This window comes from Primulina tabacum, chromosome 3 (genome assembly GCF_025594145.1).
Source record: "Primulina tabacum isolate GXHZ01 chromosome 3, ASM2559414v2, whole genome shotgun sequence".
NCBI lineage: Eukaryota > Viridiplantae > Streptophyta > Magnoliopsida > Lamiales > Gesneriaceae > Primulina > Primulina tabacum.
In genome coordinates, this window is record NC_134552.1 from 7259553 (window position 1) to 7278736 (window position 19184).

A 19184-nucleotide genomic window follows, 5' to 3' on the forward strand; every position below is an offset into this window, starting at 1 on the left:
TATTGTTTTTACATAGTCGAATGATAGACACGATTTATATATGATATCACGTTATCATTATATTCAATTTCATCCAAATATTGTAAGTATCATTTGGGTCGTGAAACCCGACCATAAATTTAAGGGGTTTTCAATTTGCTTTTAATTTTAAAAAAAAATTATAAGAAGCTAACTTCATTCTGAAAATGGTAATTTTGAGAAGCTGATTTAATATGTAATAAAATGATTGGGGCATAATAAATGCATGTGAAAAAAGCATCCGAAATACAGTTTGCATTTGCGTATTCTGTGTAGTAATTTGTATTTTGAATTTGAGAAAAGTACATTCTTGGTCTTGTAATTTGTATTTTTTTTAATTTGGTCTTGTTAAAAACGAATTTGTATATTTTTTTATAGCTGGAATTTTTTTAAAAAAATTTCGGTCTTTTTATTATGAATTTTCATTTTTATTCATATAACTTCTTTACTTTTTTTTCCATTGTGGTTTTTTTATTCGAATTTATCATGTCTTCCGGTAAAAAAAACAAAAATACATAAAAGTTAAAGGACCAATATAAAAAAATATATAAAAGTCACGTAACTGAAAATAAAAATTTACCGTAACATAATCAAAAATGAAAAAATAAACATATAAATTACATGACTAAAAATATAATTTTATTGTTAAAATGACTAAAAATGCAAATTACAAATGTAATTTTTTCTTTTCAATTATTTATTTGATATTCAAGATACTAATTAAGATGATCGAATATTTTGTTTGGCGCGTTCTTTAAAAATTACTACATAAGATATATAAGAAAAAACTTGCGTGAGACGATCTCACGAGTCGTATTTTGTGAGACAGATCTCTTATTTGGGTCATCCATAAAAAAATATTACTTTTTATGCTAAGAGTATTACTTTTATTGTGAATATCGGTATGGTTGACCAGTCTCACAAATAAAAATTCGTGAGATACTCTCACAAAAGACCTACTCTAAGATGTATAGGTCCAAACCGCAGGAGTTTAAATATGTTTCAATGACTAATGCAAAACCTTTAATTAATTTCACAAATAAATAAATAATTTAGAGATATTGATCACAGCGTGTACCTTCTATATATTTACTTGCATATCAAATCGGTTTAAAATAATTTTTTACAAATGTTAGTCATTTGATTTTTTTCAAAGAAATAAGTAAATTAATTGACTGAGACAGAACTGTGTAATCTAATCAATGAATAAAAAATATTCCAACATTTAAGTAAGTAATAATTATGTCAAATATTAGTGAGTTAATTTTGAATTTGAGTTGGAATAGATAATTAAATCTAGGCAAAAACTTGGGTAACACGATCTCACGGGTCATCTTTTGTTAGACACATATCTTATTTGGTTCATCATTGAAAAAAATGTTACTTTTAATGATAAGAGTATTAATTTTTATTACGTTTGGATATGCATCATGGTACCTAATATAATAAATAAATTGATATAAAAGTAAATGGAAGAACAAGTTCTGTATAAATATTTGTTCACAAAATGAGGAGCTGGTCATGAAAATTCGATACAACTACCATTAGTATTGCTCTTCATGATGAGTTTACCGGCATTTTCAATGCTTTGGATCCATAACCAGTTTCGGAGAATCGCTAGCGAACACCAGAAATCAGCTCCGGCTCGGCGGATCAAATGTTTCTAGCCCCCCATGTTCCCGGCCTCCCTAGGGAGAAACATTCTTCCACCACCCAACCGGATGCTAGCCACTCAAATGGCCGCCTCATTATTGATTTCAGACGTACATATGAGTCTATGACTGATTAATAAGGCACCATTATATTTGGTTTCGTCGAGTGATTTTTTTTATTGAATGATAAATCATTTGATTTAATGGGATAAATAGGTAAACTTGGTCAAGAAATTTGAGTAGTTTCAAAAGCCAATTGCCTCCCTCTGCCATGGACAATCGATATTGGCTACCATTGGCATTGTTAAAGGCCGAAAGTGTACTGCATATCCTGCTGTGAAACATGCACTTATTGCTGCGGGTGCTCATTGGGTATAGTAGAACCAGACACAATGGCCTTCCGCACCAGTGAGGGGAACCTCATAACTAAAGCTACTTATGATCAGGGGCATCCCGAGTTCATTCAGCTTTTTATCAAGGCAATAGGAATCAAAATATCCGGTCCCGGAAAGCGCATTTTATTTCTCTGGGGGTAATGATTCAATGCCCTTAATTTTATTTTGAGCTCATAGCTAGTATAAAAACCAACTTCTGTCAAAAGCTCAATCTCGTGAAAGACGTTTCAACATGTCTCCTCATGTGTGTAACAAATTTCTGAGAATATATGTCAAGAATAAGTAACCAAGGCATATATCAATATATGCATGTTGATCAGATCACAGACACAGCAAATGCCAGCCAAGGCCAAAATATTTTAACATATGGGGTTTCCATTGGCTCTGAAATCATAATCTTTGCCTATCACAGTGAGTCTTAACAGAAACATATGTAATTTTCCGCACATCGACTTCTGATCATGATGCTTTTTTGTGCAGCAGCAGCCAGTTCTCAAGTATGATTGGTAACTAAACTATTCATACATGTTACATTTTTTTTCTGATTGAAGAAGTTTTGATAATGCAATTTTTGCTCTCACATACGTATTAATTTACTTAACCTTTTATGATTTAGTTCAGTTCTTATTGGTGTTGCAACTTTCGAAAATTTGCATCATTCATCAGTTATAGTTTTTTTGCAGTTACAATGCAGGATTACATGGAAGACTACGAGGTGATGGTTCCTTTTCAATCTCTTCAAGCTCTCGAATGCCACGTGGATGCGGTATGCTTCTAGCTATGATGGATTGGTGATCCACGGGGGCCAAGCTCCAGAATACTTGGCATTGGATGAAAGTGTGCTTAAATTGGGGAAGGAATTTATGGAATCTGGGAAACCGGTGGCATCAATAGGCCATGGACAACAAATTTTATCAGCTGCTGGTGTTCTAAAGGCAACTTTTCACACCCCTACATCGTTAAATAGCTACTATAAGTATATATCCATGATCATCCCATATGATAATTTTATGTGCTGCACCTTTTTCTCCGTTTCATCGTTTCAATTTAGTTGCACAATTCATTGGAAATATGGATAATATCATTTTTTTTCAAATGTTTTCATCAGGGCAAGAGATGTACTGCGGTACTGCATATCCTGCAGTGAAGCTTAATGTTATTCTGTCAGGGGCAACATGGCTAGAACCCGAACCAATCGATCGTTGCTTCAGCCTTCACTGACGGTAACCTTGTCACTGGTGAACTTCTTTGTCTGCACGTGACATTCTAAGTCACGTTTTCTTACTATACTTTACTGTTGTATATCTAATAAGTGGTACATCTACCATGTCACAAACTTTGGCATCCCTTGGCTTGTTCTGTGTTTGTGGTCAAGAATATACACATACACTGTTGTTTTGCACAAATAAATGCTTTTTTTTGGACAGTACTCCTGGCCGTTGTGTATTCTTCGGGTGCTCAATGGGTAAACCTCGTATAATCGCCAAGTAAAAACGGTCTTATTCCCTTTTTTGAGCAAAATACCCATAAAATCTCTTCTTAATTAAATGCATATTAAATCATCATGTTTATATCGTTGACTAAAAAGCATATAACCTTTTTACAAAACGTAAATTCCTGCAAACTTGTCCATCAATAATTCAAGAAATAAAAGGATAATATTCTTGGACGAAATATGAAATTGGTAATCTGATTTTATTGTATAAATATCATATTATAAATATATCTGACACAATTAGCACATCATATTGGCAAAATTATTTTATAAATCAACCTACCCGTGCAAGTGCCTGCACGTACAATGAACGGCCCGGATCACTCCACATGAGTGATCCGGGCCCACCTCTATATATAAAAAAAAAAAAATTGGCTCGAAAAAATCCGAGCCGTTGGATCTATCCCTGCAGGCCGTGCCCGCAGAGGTAGGGTCGACCGAACCGGGAAGGAATTTGACATTAAATGGGCAATCTAGTAACAGTTCACTGTTTATTCAGAATTTCAGACATGAAACCCACTGGTCCCACTCCTTATATTAAACTTCTCCAAACCTGAACAAAAATCACACAAATCTACCTCTGCTAAGTTCGACCAAACTGCGGGATCATCGATGAGGCACTTCGATTTCGAAATCTGCGCCTCTCTCATTCTCACCGCCGCCATTCTGCTGACATTCACCGCCGCGGACATTGCCGGAGAACGGGCGGCGCTCGTCGCCTTCCGTTCCGCGGTCGGAGGACGAGTCCTCCTCTGGGATCTAACTAGGCACACTCCCTGCTCGTGGGCTGGCGTCGTGTGCAATGCGCCGTCGAATTCCACCGTCGTTGAGCTCCACTTTCCGGGAATGGGGCTCTCCGGCGTGATTCCACCCAATACGATCTCTGTTTTGACCAATCTAAATACACTCAGTCTCCGTTACAATGCGATGTCGGGGAATCTGCCGCTGGAGTTGTTCTCTTCACTGACTTCACTCCGTAATCTCTATTTGCAGCACAATTCTTTCGATGGCGAAATCCCGGATTCTTTGTTCTCCTTGACCTCTCTTGTGCGTGTAAATTTGGCGGATAACAATTTCTCTGGCCGAATTTCGCCGTCATTCAATAAATTGACCCGTTTGGGGACGCTGTACTTGCAGGACAATCACTTTTCTGGTCAAGTTCCTGATCTGGATTTTCCTCCAGCTCAGTTCGATGTTTCTAATAATAATCTTACTGGAGAGATTCCAGAACACCTTTCGGGGAAGCCCAGGAGTTCTTTTCTTGGAAATTCGCTCTGTGGCTCTCCGCTCGACTCTTGTGGAGGTGGAAAATCCAAGAAAAATCTCTCTGCAGGCGCGATTGCTGGGATTGTAATCGGTTCGCTAATCGGGTTGTTGCTGATGTTATTGCTGTTATTCTGCTTGTGCAGAGCGTGCGCTGGAAAGAGAAAAAAATCAAAAGATGAAGACGTGGCTAATGTGAGAGATCTCGAAGTCCCACCGGCGAAAATGGAGGGCGAAGTTAAAAATGGGGCCGCGGGTGGCAGTTTTGCGGCGGCATTGGGGGCGAAGGAGAAAGGCAAGGTGGTTGTGGATGGCAAGAAAGGGCTAGTATTCCTGGGGAAAACGGAGTGGCACTTCGACTTGGAGGATCTTCTGAGGGCGTCGGCTGAGGTTTTGGGGAAGGGAACATTCGGAACCGCATACAAAGCTGTACTTGAAACGGGGCTGGCGGTGGTGGTGAAGCGGCTGAGGGATGCTAATATGGGAGAGAGGGAGTTTAGGGAAACGATGGAGGAAGTTGGAAGAATGGATTATGAAAATTTAGTGCCTTTAAGAGCTTATTACTATAATAAGGAGGAGAAGCTGTTAGTGTATGATTATTTGCCAATGGGGAGCTTGTCTGCTTTGTTACATGGTGAGAATTCTTCTTGATCTTTTTGAGATTATTAATCTTATTCCTTAGTGCCTGGAATGAGTGTTATTTTAGTGTTTGTGGCCCATAATTTGCATCTTGTTATGTAGTTATATTTAGTTTAGATGTCATTTTGAGTTACTTCTAAGGCTGCAAATTGGAATAGTTTAGGATAAAGGTTGCGATGCATAAGCAGAATGAGACAGTGATAATGCCTTTTGCCTGTTCGTTTTTATCCTTTTTTTTCTGTGTTTGCAGTAACTAGTTAACATCATTTGTCTTACTTTAGCTCAAAGTCAATGATGAAGGATTCCTTTTCTTCGGATGCTTTTCTTGCCTTTAGTCTTGCTAAACTTGTTCTTTTAAGTCACTACTAGCTAGTCTTGCTATGCACAGAATCTTGGCGTGCTGCCAAATTCTCGTTCTTTTGAAAACTCTGTGATTCTTTACTCAAATGGGGTTCCAATTTTAGCATGTGAAAGGTAAATTTATTGGATTTGATGAGTTTTAATTCGATCTATGTTGCAGGAAACAAGGGAGTTGGCAGGACTCCCTTAAACTGGGAGACAAGGGCGGCCGTCGTCCTCGGTGTAGCACGAGGAATTTCGTACCTTCACTCACAAAGCCCCACACTCTCCCATGGAAACATCAAATCATCAAACATCCTTCTTACGACTTTGTACGAATCCCGTGTCTCCGATTTTTGCCTCGCTCAGCTTGCAGGACCTACTACCACCCCTAACCGTCTTGCTGGCTATCGTGCACCAGAGGTAACCGATCCTCGGAAAGTCTCACAAAAGGCAGATGTCTATAGTTTCGGAGTTTTACTGCTCGAGCTGCTAACGGGCAAGGCTCCGACTCATTCATTAACAAACGAGGAAGGGGTCGATCTCCCGAGATGGGTTCAGTCCATTGTTAGAGAAGAGTGGACGTCCAAAGTGTTCGATATCGAACTTCTTCGATATCAAAACGTTGAAGATGATATGGTTCAGCTCTTGCAGCTTGCAGTTGATTGCACTGCTCCATACCCGGATAAACGCCCTTCGATGACCGAGGTTTGTGGTAAAATCGAGGAGATTTGTCGTTCGAATGTACAGGATCATAGCGGCAACATTGTTGATATTGAAGAACCGCAGCACTATACTGGCTCATGATGATAAGTACCACCTCTTTAGAACAAAAGTTTTACATTCCTAAAGGCACCTCTTTTACTTTGGCCGCACTTCTGATTTTTTCCCATGTAGTTTCATATTTTAATGGAATTTGGTTTTGAGGAAATTTGTTATTATTCTTCCTGTTGATTGTCTGAACTGTAAAGTGGCTGTCTAAATTCTTACTGTTAAGCTGGTGAAATTTTAAAAATATATATTTTTTTCCTTTCTAACTAAGCTCAAATTTGTTCAAACTGAGCATTTGTTGTTATTTTAATATCAGGATTAAGTAGGGATGTAAACGAACCAAATCGTTTGTGAGCTATTCGAAGCTCGATTTGATAAAAGCTCGTTTGAGCTCGTTTAATGAGGCTCGTTAAGATAAGCAAATAAAACTCAAGCTTTACAGTATTCGGCTCGTTAGCTCGTGAACATGTTCGTTGGTAAGTTCATTAATAATCTTTTAGATGAAAAAATAATAGTTTTGATATATGATTTATTGATTTTGCATATTATTTATGAAATATATAGAAAAATCTATTAAATTTTTTTATTATAATAAATTTACAAATTTTAATAAGAATAATATATTTTTCTTTAAATATATAATTTACTTTTTAATTAATTTAATAAAAATTTTAATATATAATTCATATTTATTAAGCTAGTTTAGGCTCGATAAAGACTTGAATAAACTCGTGAGCCATGCATATATTCGTTAAATAAAGTTCGAGCTCGACTCGATTATGAACGAATCAAGCTCAAACATTCAAGAGTTCGGCTCGACTCGACTCGATTACATCCCTAGGATTAACTATACGTGTTACCATCTTGTAACAGCATGGCCATGTGTTTTTATTCTTATTTTTAAAATTAAAATAAATATAAATTTCATTTAATAGAATAGAATGTTTATATTAATAAAAATTAATGTTAAATCAATCATTTATGGCTTTCCAACACCTTTGCCTATTTGCCATGTGAGACTGTTCTTTCTTCTGAATTGAAGGAAGATTCTTTCCTGCCGGTTAAAAGAGAAGGATTTGTATTAATTATAATGTCAATTTCACGGTTGGTGCCATAAGTTCTGAAACCTTAACGGCTACTCCTTTATTATAATAAATCAATGTTTTAAAAAGCTTGAAGCACTCCGAAACGCGGATGTCAGTTTAAACGAGATTATCACATGCTTAAACGTGAAAAAACGTTTTTATTTTTAGTATAATTGTAATTATCTCAAACCAATAAATAAATAAAATATACATAAATATGATAAATTTAAGTTTGATGCATTAATTCTCATATTCATAAAAACATAAAAATCTCAAAACTATAATCTTTATTTGTTTTTGCAACTAGACCACATTAAAAATTGCTAAATATTTGTCAAATCATTATCAGATATGCTTAATCATAATTAAAATTAAAAAATAAACATCTAAATTATAAACATAATTTATTATTTTAAAATAAACAGACATACTTTCAAAATAAAAAAATTTAAAAACAAATATATGTCATTAATTGTGCTTAAGCACAGTTAATTAAACGTCTTAATTACGCTTAATTCTGTCAAACTACAGTTTAACCGTTTTTTTTCGTTTTTTGTCCGAAGCGGATATTTTTGTCGAGCTTCAAGTTTAATCAGCTTTTTAGAACACTAGAATAAACAGCTGCATTTACAAAAGAAAACATGACTTTTCAATACCATAATACAAAATACAAACCATTACGTAAGACGTATCCAATGTCTTTTTTTTTTTAACACGATGCTTTGTTATTATAGGACAACTAATTTGGAAGTATTTCGTATCTCTTTAAGCAATTTCAATGAGATTTAACACATGGAATTAACGAATGGGTGAATTTGGTATTGATGTATTTCAAATCCACCATAATTATCATCAGTTCTACTTTGATTAACGAACTCAACATAAATTTATTCAAGCAATCAAATTGATTTAAATTCTATGGATTTGAAATTTATAAATTCAAGTTCTTTCATCCAAATACAATATTAAATCAAATTTGAATGATAAATTAAGAGAGAAAGAGAAAGAAATCAAATTAAGGCAAAAACTTGTGTGAGACGGTCTCACAGGTCGTATTTTGTAAGACATATATCTTATTTGGGTTATCCATGAAAAAATATTACTTTTTATGCTAAAAATATTACTTTTTATTGTAAATATCGGTTATTTGGGTCATCCATGAAAAATTATTACTTTTTATACTACGAGTATTACTTTTTATTGTGAATAGTAGGGTTGATCCGTCTCACGGATAAAGATTCGTGAGATCGTCTCACAAGAGACCTACTCTCAAATTAATTGAACATATTAGAAATCGACTATTTTTATGTGATATATATTATATATAAATAAAATCGAATACTATAAAAAGCAACACATGTGTTTTTTAGAGTCGGTAGTATATTTTTTTAGCAATACTAATTGTGTTCGAAATCAACCGAGAGGGACTATTGATGGGCTAACAACCCTCACTATTTACTGTGTTCACTAAATATTTATAAGATTGATGATTGATCAATAAATCCCCATAGTTCATTTTTTTCTATATTTTTTGACTTATCTAAAAAAATATTTCTGTATTCTATGAGCTCATATGTGTTTTTCGGATAAAATTAGATACAAAATATTGAAATTTTGGAACAAAGTATATGATATTTTGGATCTGACACTGATATATGAAATTAATTTCGTGTTAATTGTTTAATATTATTTGATCAAATTAAAAATAATAATAACACATGCAACGCGTGTACATCTTTTACTATTTTTACTTATTTATACATTAGTAATACAAAAAATAATGTATTTCAAATGATACTATTATTGGGTGAATTTGAAAATCATCATAATTAAAATGAAATATTATATAGACACGTAATATGTGAATTTAATGTTTATAATTTTCCTTCTTTAAATAAAAAAATACATTTGAAATTTATCGATACAAACTCAACATAAATTTATTAATGGACCGAAACTTTTACATAATAATGAAAAATCATATCAACAATTCCCCATAATTTATAACAATATTGAAATCAAATAAGATAATATGAAGGTATTATATATCGATACTAATTTACATTGCAAGACTTAGTTTATTCTAGATAACAATGCAAATATACTTACGACGTGGAATCCAAATACCTGGAATTACGATAAAATCGATAAACGGTTAAACATTCGTCAAGCCATTATTAGACTGGTAATATATAAAATTTTACAAATTTTTATGATATACCAAAGTTGAAGATTCAAAATACAATTGTGAGACTGTATCTGAAATGTCCTATGTTTTTAACTTTAAAATTTAAATAAATATTAAAGAATTTTTAATTTTTTTATAAATATTTTCTTCTACCTTCAGAACTACCTAACTTAAAAACTAATATTTAAAAATCTTAAATACATAAAATCCATAAATCGTAAATGTAATGACCATGAGCTATCCCGATCTTGGGCTCCCTCGGGGGCCTTGTCCCATCTTGGGTTTCTGGGGCTTTTTCCCTCACGGGCTGGCTTTCCACATGCGCCATTACTCATAGGACTCTTCACACCAGGTTGGTGGAGTGATACCTCCCCAAGTCTCGAACCCATGACCTCCTGGCATAAGTACATAGTTCAGAGAGACTTGGTACCAGTTGAGCTAGTAGCTCAACTGGTACCAGGATTGCTGCCAAGACCTATATGTTCAGGAGGTCTTGGGTTCTAATCCTGGGAAGGTAAAAGCTCCAGTGCCTGGGCTTGAGAAGCCCTATGAGTAATGATCGCGGGTGAGTGTTGTCGGGTCATTACAATAAAAGATGCCTTTTATTGTAACGACCCATTACAGGCCCAGTGGACCGCCCATACGGCCCACTGCCCCGATCGACCCAAGGCTATCCCGATCTTGGGCTCTCTCAAAAGGGTCTTTTCCCTCACGGGCTTTCCATAGGCGTCGTACAACCATAAATATCAAATAATACGTATACATACATATGCATTTTAAAATCATATTTTTATTTAAAATAAGCTGTCGTTAAAACTTGTAATCATATATAAATCATAAATCAAAAAACCTTTCATCATCGTATATCATTTTGGGTGAAGTTTGATCCTTGAAAGCGACTATCATATATCATATCATCATGGTCGACTGATCAGTCTAGCTATACAAAGTACTTGGGGTCGGGGGCGTCATCAATTCTCGTCACTGGGCCGTGGTCAAATATGAAAATACAATTATCGGACTCCTCTAGGGCCTTCTCCTGTAAACGGGCTCTGGGGCTTTTTCTCTCACGATATCCCCAATAATATATTTTTTTGTCACAGTCAATTTTTATCTTTCAAAATATTTTTCCTTTCCTTTTATTATAAAATATAGTATCCTTCAAAAATCGTGAAAATTGCAATTTTTGAGAAAAATCGTACATCATTTGCATATATCATAAAAATATCATATTTTCATCATAAATATTTTAAAATATCATTTACCATGTATTATGATTTTTCGGGACATTGCCAGATTTTCCGGTCTACGTGGAACATAAAATGACCATTTTACCCATGAACTTCGAGCTTCCTAATTTTTAGTTTTTCTTACTTTTATTGATTCGAGCATATCCCAATTCATCATATAATCTTAAATTTGACTTCTAACATTTTTCTTAAACGTAAACCCGAGTTTTCGATTTATCGACTTAATAACTAAACTCTGAAACGTTTTTAACCTGAATAAATTCAAACTTTAATATTTTTCCCAAATTTTAAACTTATAATTTTCATCCTAAACTACCCCCGTGAGTCATGAATCATCCCCCGTGAACCACGATTCAAGCCCGATCTCTTTCTAGCCATTTTCAAACCTATTTCTCCCAAACCATGCCGCGCTCCTAAAACTCTCGAGCCACCCTCGAGCCACCTTGGACCAAATCACTTCCAGACCACCAGCCATCCTCCTGAACCCTGCTGACCCTACTGGACCAGCCCCTAAACAGCCGCACCAGCCCCTTCGCACCCTACAACCTAGCCGATAGAAACATCCCAAAACATGCAAGGACAACCCTAACTTTCAATCCTCCACCATACACTTCTTTCGCTACTGTCCAGCATTTGTTTATCCCTTAAACGAAACTTTTTACAATCCTTTAATGTCCCCTAACGGCAGCATGTATTTTAGAAATCATAACACGTCTCAAACGAGCACAAAAACGTCTTAACTTTGAAAAATATTAATTCAAACGTCAAACAATTTGATCGATATAATTTTCATGCTTCAAAACATAAAACACACATATTATGATTTGAATGGTGCAAAAAGCAATGTTAGAAACGTGTGTTTGCGTTTAAAACGCTCGAAATACGAATACCGAAATGGTGGAACGTTGCTGACGAACGAAGGACGATTTCTACCCTTTTTCTCGTCAAAACCCTATCGAAAACCTACCTTGGGATGCAAGAGAGTCGGATGATCGTTGTTGGAAGAAAGAACGATGAAGAAAATCGAAGAACGAATGAGAAAAAAATCGAAAACTTCCCTTTGCAAGCAATGAAGGTTCGACCGCTTTTCCTTCCAATTTACGTGAAGTGTAGGTGTGTGTTTTGAGTGCGTGTATTTAGGTGTGTGTATGACTCTTTTAAAAAGAATTTTAAAAGGTTTTCTTAACACTTAATTAATGAGCTTAATTAACCCTAATTTTTAATTAATAAATTAGGAACATTAAGATTAATAAAATCATTGGTCCTCAAATTAAAATGTTTAAAATACATATTTCCCAAAAAATCCCTTATAAAATATATAATTTCCTTGCTCCCTTTAATTAATTTAAATTTGACCTTAAAAATATAATAATTCTTAAAATATTTCTTAACTAAAAATAAAATTTTAGCTTTTAAATTTTAACACCTTAATCGTCTTCGGTCCTCCGTCATCGGCCGACCACTTATATTCACCTGAAAATATTTAAATTATGAAATCGAGCAAAATTATACAATTAATCATTTAGTCAATCAAAATATATCATTTATGCATCCAAAATCATTTAATTAAAATATTTTTAGCAATTTAATAATTTTCATGCGCGATCTACGTGGACTGATTTTTGAACGTTACAGTCTCACCGACCAATTTTGTGATATAGATATTGTATTTGGATTGCTCATGAAAAAATATCACTTTTTATGTCAAAAGTATTACTTTGTAGTATAACTTTTTATTGTAAATATGGACAAAATTGACTAATCAAAAGAGACATGTTGTTCACAATATATGCAAGTTTTGGGACAATGCCATTACGAACATCACGTGAAATAGTTATTGCAATCAAGTATCTTAAAGAATCAAAACCTCTGCAAGTACTTTATATTAGTGTAGAGATAGTCTAAGAAAATATTCAAGAGTTGAAATTTGAAATTTGTGATTTTGGACATGGGATTTTAGGGTAATAAAATATGGTCGAAATCTTTCTTTTTTATTTTTCATTAATTATTTTATTTTTATATAAATATTTTATAAATAAAAAGTTTTAATATTTGATTTTGGAAAAATACTATTATTTTAGGAATGACATAAACTTGTGTGAGACGATCTCACAAGTCGTATTTTGTGAGACATATATATTATTTGAGTCATCCATGAAAAAATATTACTTTTTATGCTAAGAATATTACTTTTATTGTGAATATCGGTAAGATTGACTCGTCTCATAGATAAAGATTCGTGAGACCATCTCACAAGAGACCTAGGAACATATACACATTAGAGAATGATGGCAATCCATTAATATATGACATGCCACCGGTGAATTCAAAAACTCCAATGTTATCGAGTTTATATTGAATTCAAAAACTCCAATTTTATTTTTCCAAATGAAAAACCCTATTTCATCATTTTATAAAAAGTTATTTATACAGTTTTTCTTAATTATCTAAAACAATATATTTTACTCACCAAACACAAAATTAATCACAATCTATTAACTTCAAACTTTTCTCGTGGAACATTCTTAGAATATATTGTTACTATTTCATTTTCAAAAGTTATTTCATTTCATAAAATATTTCATAATATATTTAATTTTTACATAATTTAAATAGTTAAATTTATTTGGATGATTATGAATTACCTCGTACCACTTAAGTATTTAGTAAATTAAATAGTATTTTTAATCAAAATTTACGAGTAAAGAAATGTTTTTAAAATTTAATATACTTTTATTTATAGGCAAAAACTTACGTGAGAGGGTCTCAGGGGTCATATTTATAAGACGGATATCTTATTTTGGTCATCCATGAAAAAATATTACCTTTTATGCTAAGAATATTAAATTTTATTGTGAATATCAGTAGGATTGATCCGTCTCACAGATAAACATATGTGAGATCGTCTCACAAAAAACCTACTCTGGTTTATATCAAGTCAAATAATATGGGAAAAAAATTTTAATTTGAGATATAAAATAGATCTGGACTTTCGTAAAAACTTGTAGCTCCATTGTATGTATCATTTGCATTGACGACGATACAACATGAATCAATCAATCAATAGCCGAGTGGGAAACATTTGACATTATCTCCGAGGCCATAAATGTCACGTGAAAGATGTGTGTGGTAGCTGTCTTGAGAAAAAACAGAGGGGCTGGGCTATGGAAGCAGCACGTGTTTTTCGCTCTGTATTTTCAGTGGCTCTCATGCGGCCGCCTCACCTAACATTTATCCTCACTTCTTTACATTCTTCCCTCCGCGAAACCCTACCTCCTCCTCCCCATCTCAACTCCTGCTTCCAATTTTTTTTTTTTGAACGTTTATTCGTTGATTCTGGCTATGGAGATAGATTTTATGGGCCTGTATTCCCAGAATCCAGCTCCCGGGCCGGTGCAGAACAGTTACGAGCTCGATGAGTTCGTGGATTCAGGTATTAATTAATTGGACCGAAATCCTTCTCGATTTGCGGAATATCAATTGGGATTGATTAATTAATTCATGTTATATATCTTTAGGTATAGGAAATGGGGAAGGTAATGTGTCCTTGTCTCTTTGTACCAGTTCTCCCATGGAAGAAAAAGCAGTGTTCCGAGATTTTCCACGGGTTAGATTTCTTGCTTTTTTGGGAAAACAATACATCAAATAAATTTATCCATATATATCGGTACACCGCATTTTCAGGTGGGAACCTGCTCCTGTCTGAATCTATGTGCCACAATAATATCTCTTTTATGTTCTATTCTATAATAATTTTATTTCCATGCTTTTTTTTAATTATTATTGTCACATCACATATATTAGCAGTGAGCCTCATATTTTATGTGCTTACTAATGAAAATTTGCAGAATATTTCAATTTACATGCTAGCTAGTTGAAATAAAATAATATTTCTGGACAAACGAGATGCTGTGTGTCGATCTACACTTTTTCAAAGAATTGCTGTACGTGAAAAAAAAAGTGCAAGATGGTTCAGATCAAGGAAGCAATACTTACAATACCTTGAAAAAATATGTAGACGATTAGTATTTATGTAATTATCTGTTATTATTCTAATATATTGTTTTTTTGTTGTTTGTGAATTGAACCTTACGGTTACTTATCGCAATAAAAAGACCGATTTTTACTTTTTTCTCAGACCCAAAAATATTTTGACTTCATTTGTACTTATTGGCAAACAATTAACAAAATGACAAAAATTTGTGTGAGACGGTCTCACAGGTCGTATTTTGTGAGACATGTCTCTTATTTGGGTCATCTATGAAAAAATATTACTTTTTATGCTAAGATTTTTACTTGTTATTATGAATATCGGTAGGGGTAATCCGTCTCACAGATAAAGATTCGTGAGGCCGTCTCACAAGAGACCTACTCATAACAAAATTATATTATACCCAATCATTTTTGCTTATATTTTTTTATTTTATTTTGGCAGTGATAAATATCTGAACATAGCGTTTACTTGCAATATTTTCTTGATCACAGAAAAAGATAGGGAAGTCTCCTGCAGAAAATATGACAATGTTGCGGAATTCGGCTTGTAACTACGACAGGGAAAATGCTCAACCAAGAGAACGATCTTGTCAATCCTTTGTTGGGAAGCAGGTCATCGGTCACTCGGGTTTTCTATATAATCGCGAAGATGGATTATCGATTTCAAGGTGATTAAATTGCATGATTCCACGAACTTACGAACTCATGAGGTGTATTTATTTAGGTTGATATTATATATTTCGGTCAGATTGACTACAAATGGAAATGTCAAATAAAGGAGTTAACTCACCCCGCTTTGTTAATGGTACTTAACTTAGAAAAATGGTGTGATAATAGGTACATTTTTATGAAAATATATGTAAAAATAATTGAATAATTTGGCTTATAATTTTTAGGAACAAATTTGAGCGCCCACTCTCGTTCCCAGCTTCATCAACCATATTCTGTCCCACAGATGCACCCATTTTTTTTCATGCACAAAAGGTCACCCTCCCTATATTGTATTTTTATTCTTTCTTTAATCTTAACATTGCATATATTAAATAATCCTAACTTTTTGAAGTTTTCTTTCTTGATCAATGCATAATTAACAGGCTGATAGAAAAATTTATGCTATTGGGGATGCATCTTCCGATGATACCCGAAAGTCCAAAGGTGGTATTCGATGCACTACTTCTCATCGATTGTTCACAATGTATTTAAAAAAAGTTGACTCGCTGTTACCCCTCCCCCAAGTTGTAATTGAAAAAAAAAAGTTGACTTGTTGATCAAATCAAATTAAAAATTACTTGATAATGTATTAATTTGTTTTATTTACAATTTTTATGTCTTAAAATAGGTTATACCCCAACAGTGGCTATGGCCCGGAAAGCGACATTGGCCAGATTCCTGGAGAAGCGGTCGCACCGGTAAATCTTGATGAATTTCTCAACAATTGGTCCACGATCTTTCCCATGTTTTTTTTATGCATTGAGATTATCACGAAAGCCGAGTCTTCAAAAGTTTAACATGTTTAACGGAGGATTCTGCTATCTATTAAACGAAGAAGAAAGGAGATGTTTTTGTTTTAGAAAGTTGTGAGCTTCACAAACCTTAAGGACATCATGTCTACAACTTAGTAGATAAAGTAAGCATGCTCTCACGAGGGAGGGTCAAATGGCTAGGCCTATTGGAAATTTTGATGCTTAATGAATGAAAATAAAGCAAATTAATCAACGTGTTTGATTGGAAAATTTGAAATGAAGAACGAAGCTTAATGAATGAATATTAAGTTCGGTGGTTCTGAATTAAACTCGAAACGATTTCATCGAATGTTGAAAGAACTTCAAACTAGTAGCCGAAACATGTAAGGGACGGAAACCGAAACGGAAAAAAAAATTCGGTGAACATTAGCAGGCGCTGCCGAGAGCGCTCTGCAAGTACACGCAGGCGCGCGGGGGCGCGCGCACGGAACGCCCGAGCGCTTCCCTTGCGGGTTTTCGTGTCCCTTCGGATTTTTATGATATTTTTTCATTTTCTTGGCATTGTTTGATGGTTGTGGTCAGTTACAATGGCCAAGGGGCACCCCTATGAATGAAAGATCATGTCTTTTCACATGAAAAACATTAAATGCTTGATTTGTTGAAAATCAAACAATTATTTTTTCTAAAAAAAAGGTTGAAAAATCATTTTGCATATTGTTCTTCTTCATTTATTCAGCAAGATAGAGTTCCATTCATTTTCTTGTTATAGAAGTTGGATATTTGAGTGCTCATTATCCAAGAGTTGTAGTTTTATCTTGGGAGAAGATTGCCACAAACCTCTAGCACACTGTGAGGAGCAAATTCTTCTTAAGGAAAAATGTTTAACACTTGCCTCTACAAACCAATTTTTTTGTTTTCTTCTTGTTCTTCCTGTCAAATTTGATTACCTTAACAACAATCTTAAGAAGAATTTTGGATTTTTAGTCATTTGCAAGAAGAATCTCAATGACGACATCATCTACAAGCCAATTTCTTTTTTTTCTTCTTGTTTTTCATGTCAAATTTGAATCCCTAAACAACACCACCTACATATCCTCTTAGTGAATGTTATCATCGTACTTTTAATTTTCATTTGTTCAATCAATTTTCATTCATATAGGAGATTGACGTGAATGAAAATTGTGGTTTGAGTACTACACTGATTGTGGAGTAAAAATAGGGGTTAATATCAACCATTTGATGAAATTCATGGAGTTAAACCTTCATTTCCTCTCGTTTGCAATGTTTTTGATAGTAGAGAAGTGGACAGTTAATGCCCCCTATAGTTAGGAGAGTAGGCTTTTAGTGCTCACAAATATCAAATTATTGGGCTGTTGATGTTTGAGTCTCGAAGTAAGACGACCCGTGAGAGGGTGAATTTGTTTAGAAAAATGTGCGTCTCACCGCCCCATGCTGTTGATTAAATTTAGAAAACTCTAAAATAACTCTGCTAGACCAGGTTGAGCAGCAAAGGAAAATCAAGTTTTTCATTTTGGGTACTTTTTAACAATTTGGATTGCGGGTTCTACTGCTCAAAACATGACACTACCATTCAATGGCTAGCACCACTACTTGACTAGGCTCCACCATCCAAGTGCTGGCCTTGATGTTAGAGTGTTGTATCTTTCTACGTATACCTTGCAAAGCTTTATCATTTTTTTGATATGTTAGTTTTATTTAATGCTTCATTTCATGTGCGCATTGAAAGTTTACTGTAATGTAATTTGTAGATGATTTCGAACATAAATTACTATGATTTTCCACAAGGTTACTCGATCTAATTACATGAGGAAAACGTTTTTATGCAGATTAAACCAACAAATAAAACCCCATCTAATGGGAAGGTCGTTGAATTGGCCTGAAGCCTGCGATACTACCTTTACAAAATGCAACAAGAAGATAAAAACCAGCATGCAGCATGAGGTCTTGATGTGAAATTAAGGGTAAATCTACTCCAGCACACTCTGAGAGACTGCTATTCTTGATTTATATGATACGTTATGCATTGAAACAACCAGAAACGTCAAACAAAATCGCTGGAGTGTGTATAAAGAACACCCGTATTGTGTTCTACCCGCCAATATTTGCGTGGGAAGTTTGTAATTGAAATTGCATTTGGAGTTGTAAATTGATCTTCACAGTTTCTTGTTTGGTAAACATTTGGTATATATACATATATTTTCTTAAGAGGGAGAAATTTAAAGCATCTATCTTGTGTTTCTTGGATTTGATCGTGTGACCGTGTAGCACCGTGGCGGTGCATCCAACGAGTCTAATTCATTGATCAACCTTACGGATATTTACAGTAAAAAGTAATACTCTTAGCATAAAAATTAATATTTTTTTTTGGATGATCTAAATAAGAGATCCGTTTCACAAAATACAACTTATGAGATTACCATGTTTTTTTTTTTAAATTGTAGCAGTAATAGTAATATATTTCTATAAGTTTCAAGATTATTGTAATCTCTTATTAGAATTAACTCTAGCTATTACTTATATTACATTGCTATTGAATAATTATTCATCACACAAAAAACAATTTCTGAATTATATTTTTTCACATTTTGGAAAGTACATATAAACGGTCCAAT

The 19184-nt window shown here is 34.0% G+C and overlaps 2 protein-coding genes and 1 pseudogene across 6 annotated transcripts; all 3 read left to right on the forward strand.

Moving 5' to 3' along the window:
- Positions 1-1754: 1754 nt before the first annotated feature.
- On the forward strand, positions 1755-3411 carry LOC142538348 (protein DJ-1 homolog D-like; annotated as a pseudogene).
- Positions 3412-4058: 647 nt separating this feature from the next.
- Positions 4059-6800, forward strand: LOC142539752 (putative inactive receptor kinase At1g48480). The gene is made up of 2 exons (XM_075645432.1): positions 4059-5457; positions 5983-6800. Exons 1-2 carry the CDS (start codon positions 4173-4175, stop codon positions 6606-6608), a joined length of 1911 nt encoding a protein of 636 aa, XP_075501547.1. The 5' UTR covers positions 4059-4172; the 3' UTR covers positions 6609-6800.
- Positions 6801-14206: 7406 nt separating this feature from the next.
- Positions 14207-18777, forward strand: LOC142539762 (uncharacterized). 5 transcript variants are annotated; one of them, XM_075645444.1, is made up of 7 exons: positions 14212-14528; positions 14620-14702; positions 15581-15756; positions 15985-16072; positions 16183-16246; positions 16428-16497; positions 18399-18777. In XM_075645444.1, exons 1-7 carry the CDS (start codon positions 14438-14440, stop codon positions 18523-18525), a joined length of 699 nt encoding a protein of 232 aa, XP_075501559.1. In that variant the 5' UTR covers positions 14212-14437; the 3' UTR covers positions 18526-18777. The 5 variants fall into 5 exon arrangements, with proteins under 5 accessions (XP_075501560.1, XP_075501559.1, XP_075501561.1 ...); XM_075645442.1 differs by having other exon boundaries at positions 14218-14528; positions 14614-14702; XM_075645443.1 differs by having other exon boundaries at positions 14222-14528; positions 14614-14702; positions 16183-16243.
- Positions 18778-19184: the final 407 nt, after the last annotated feature.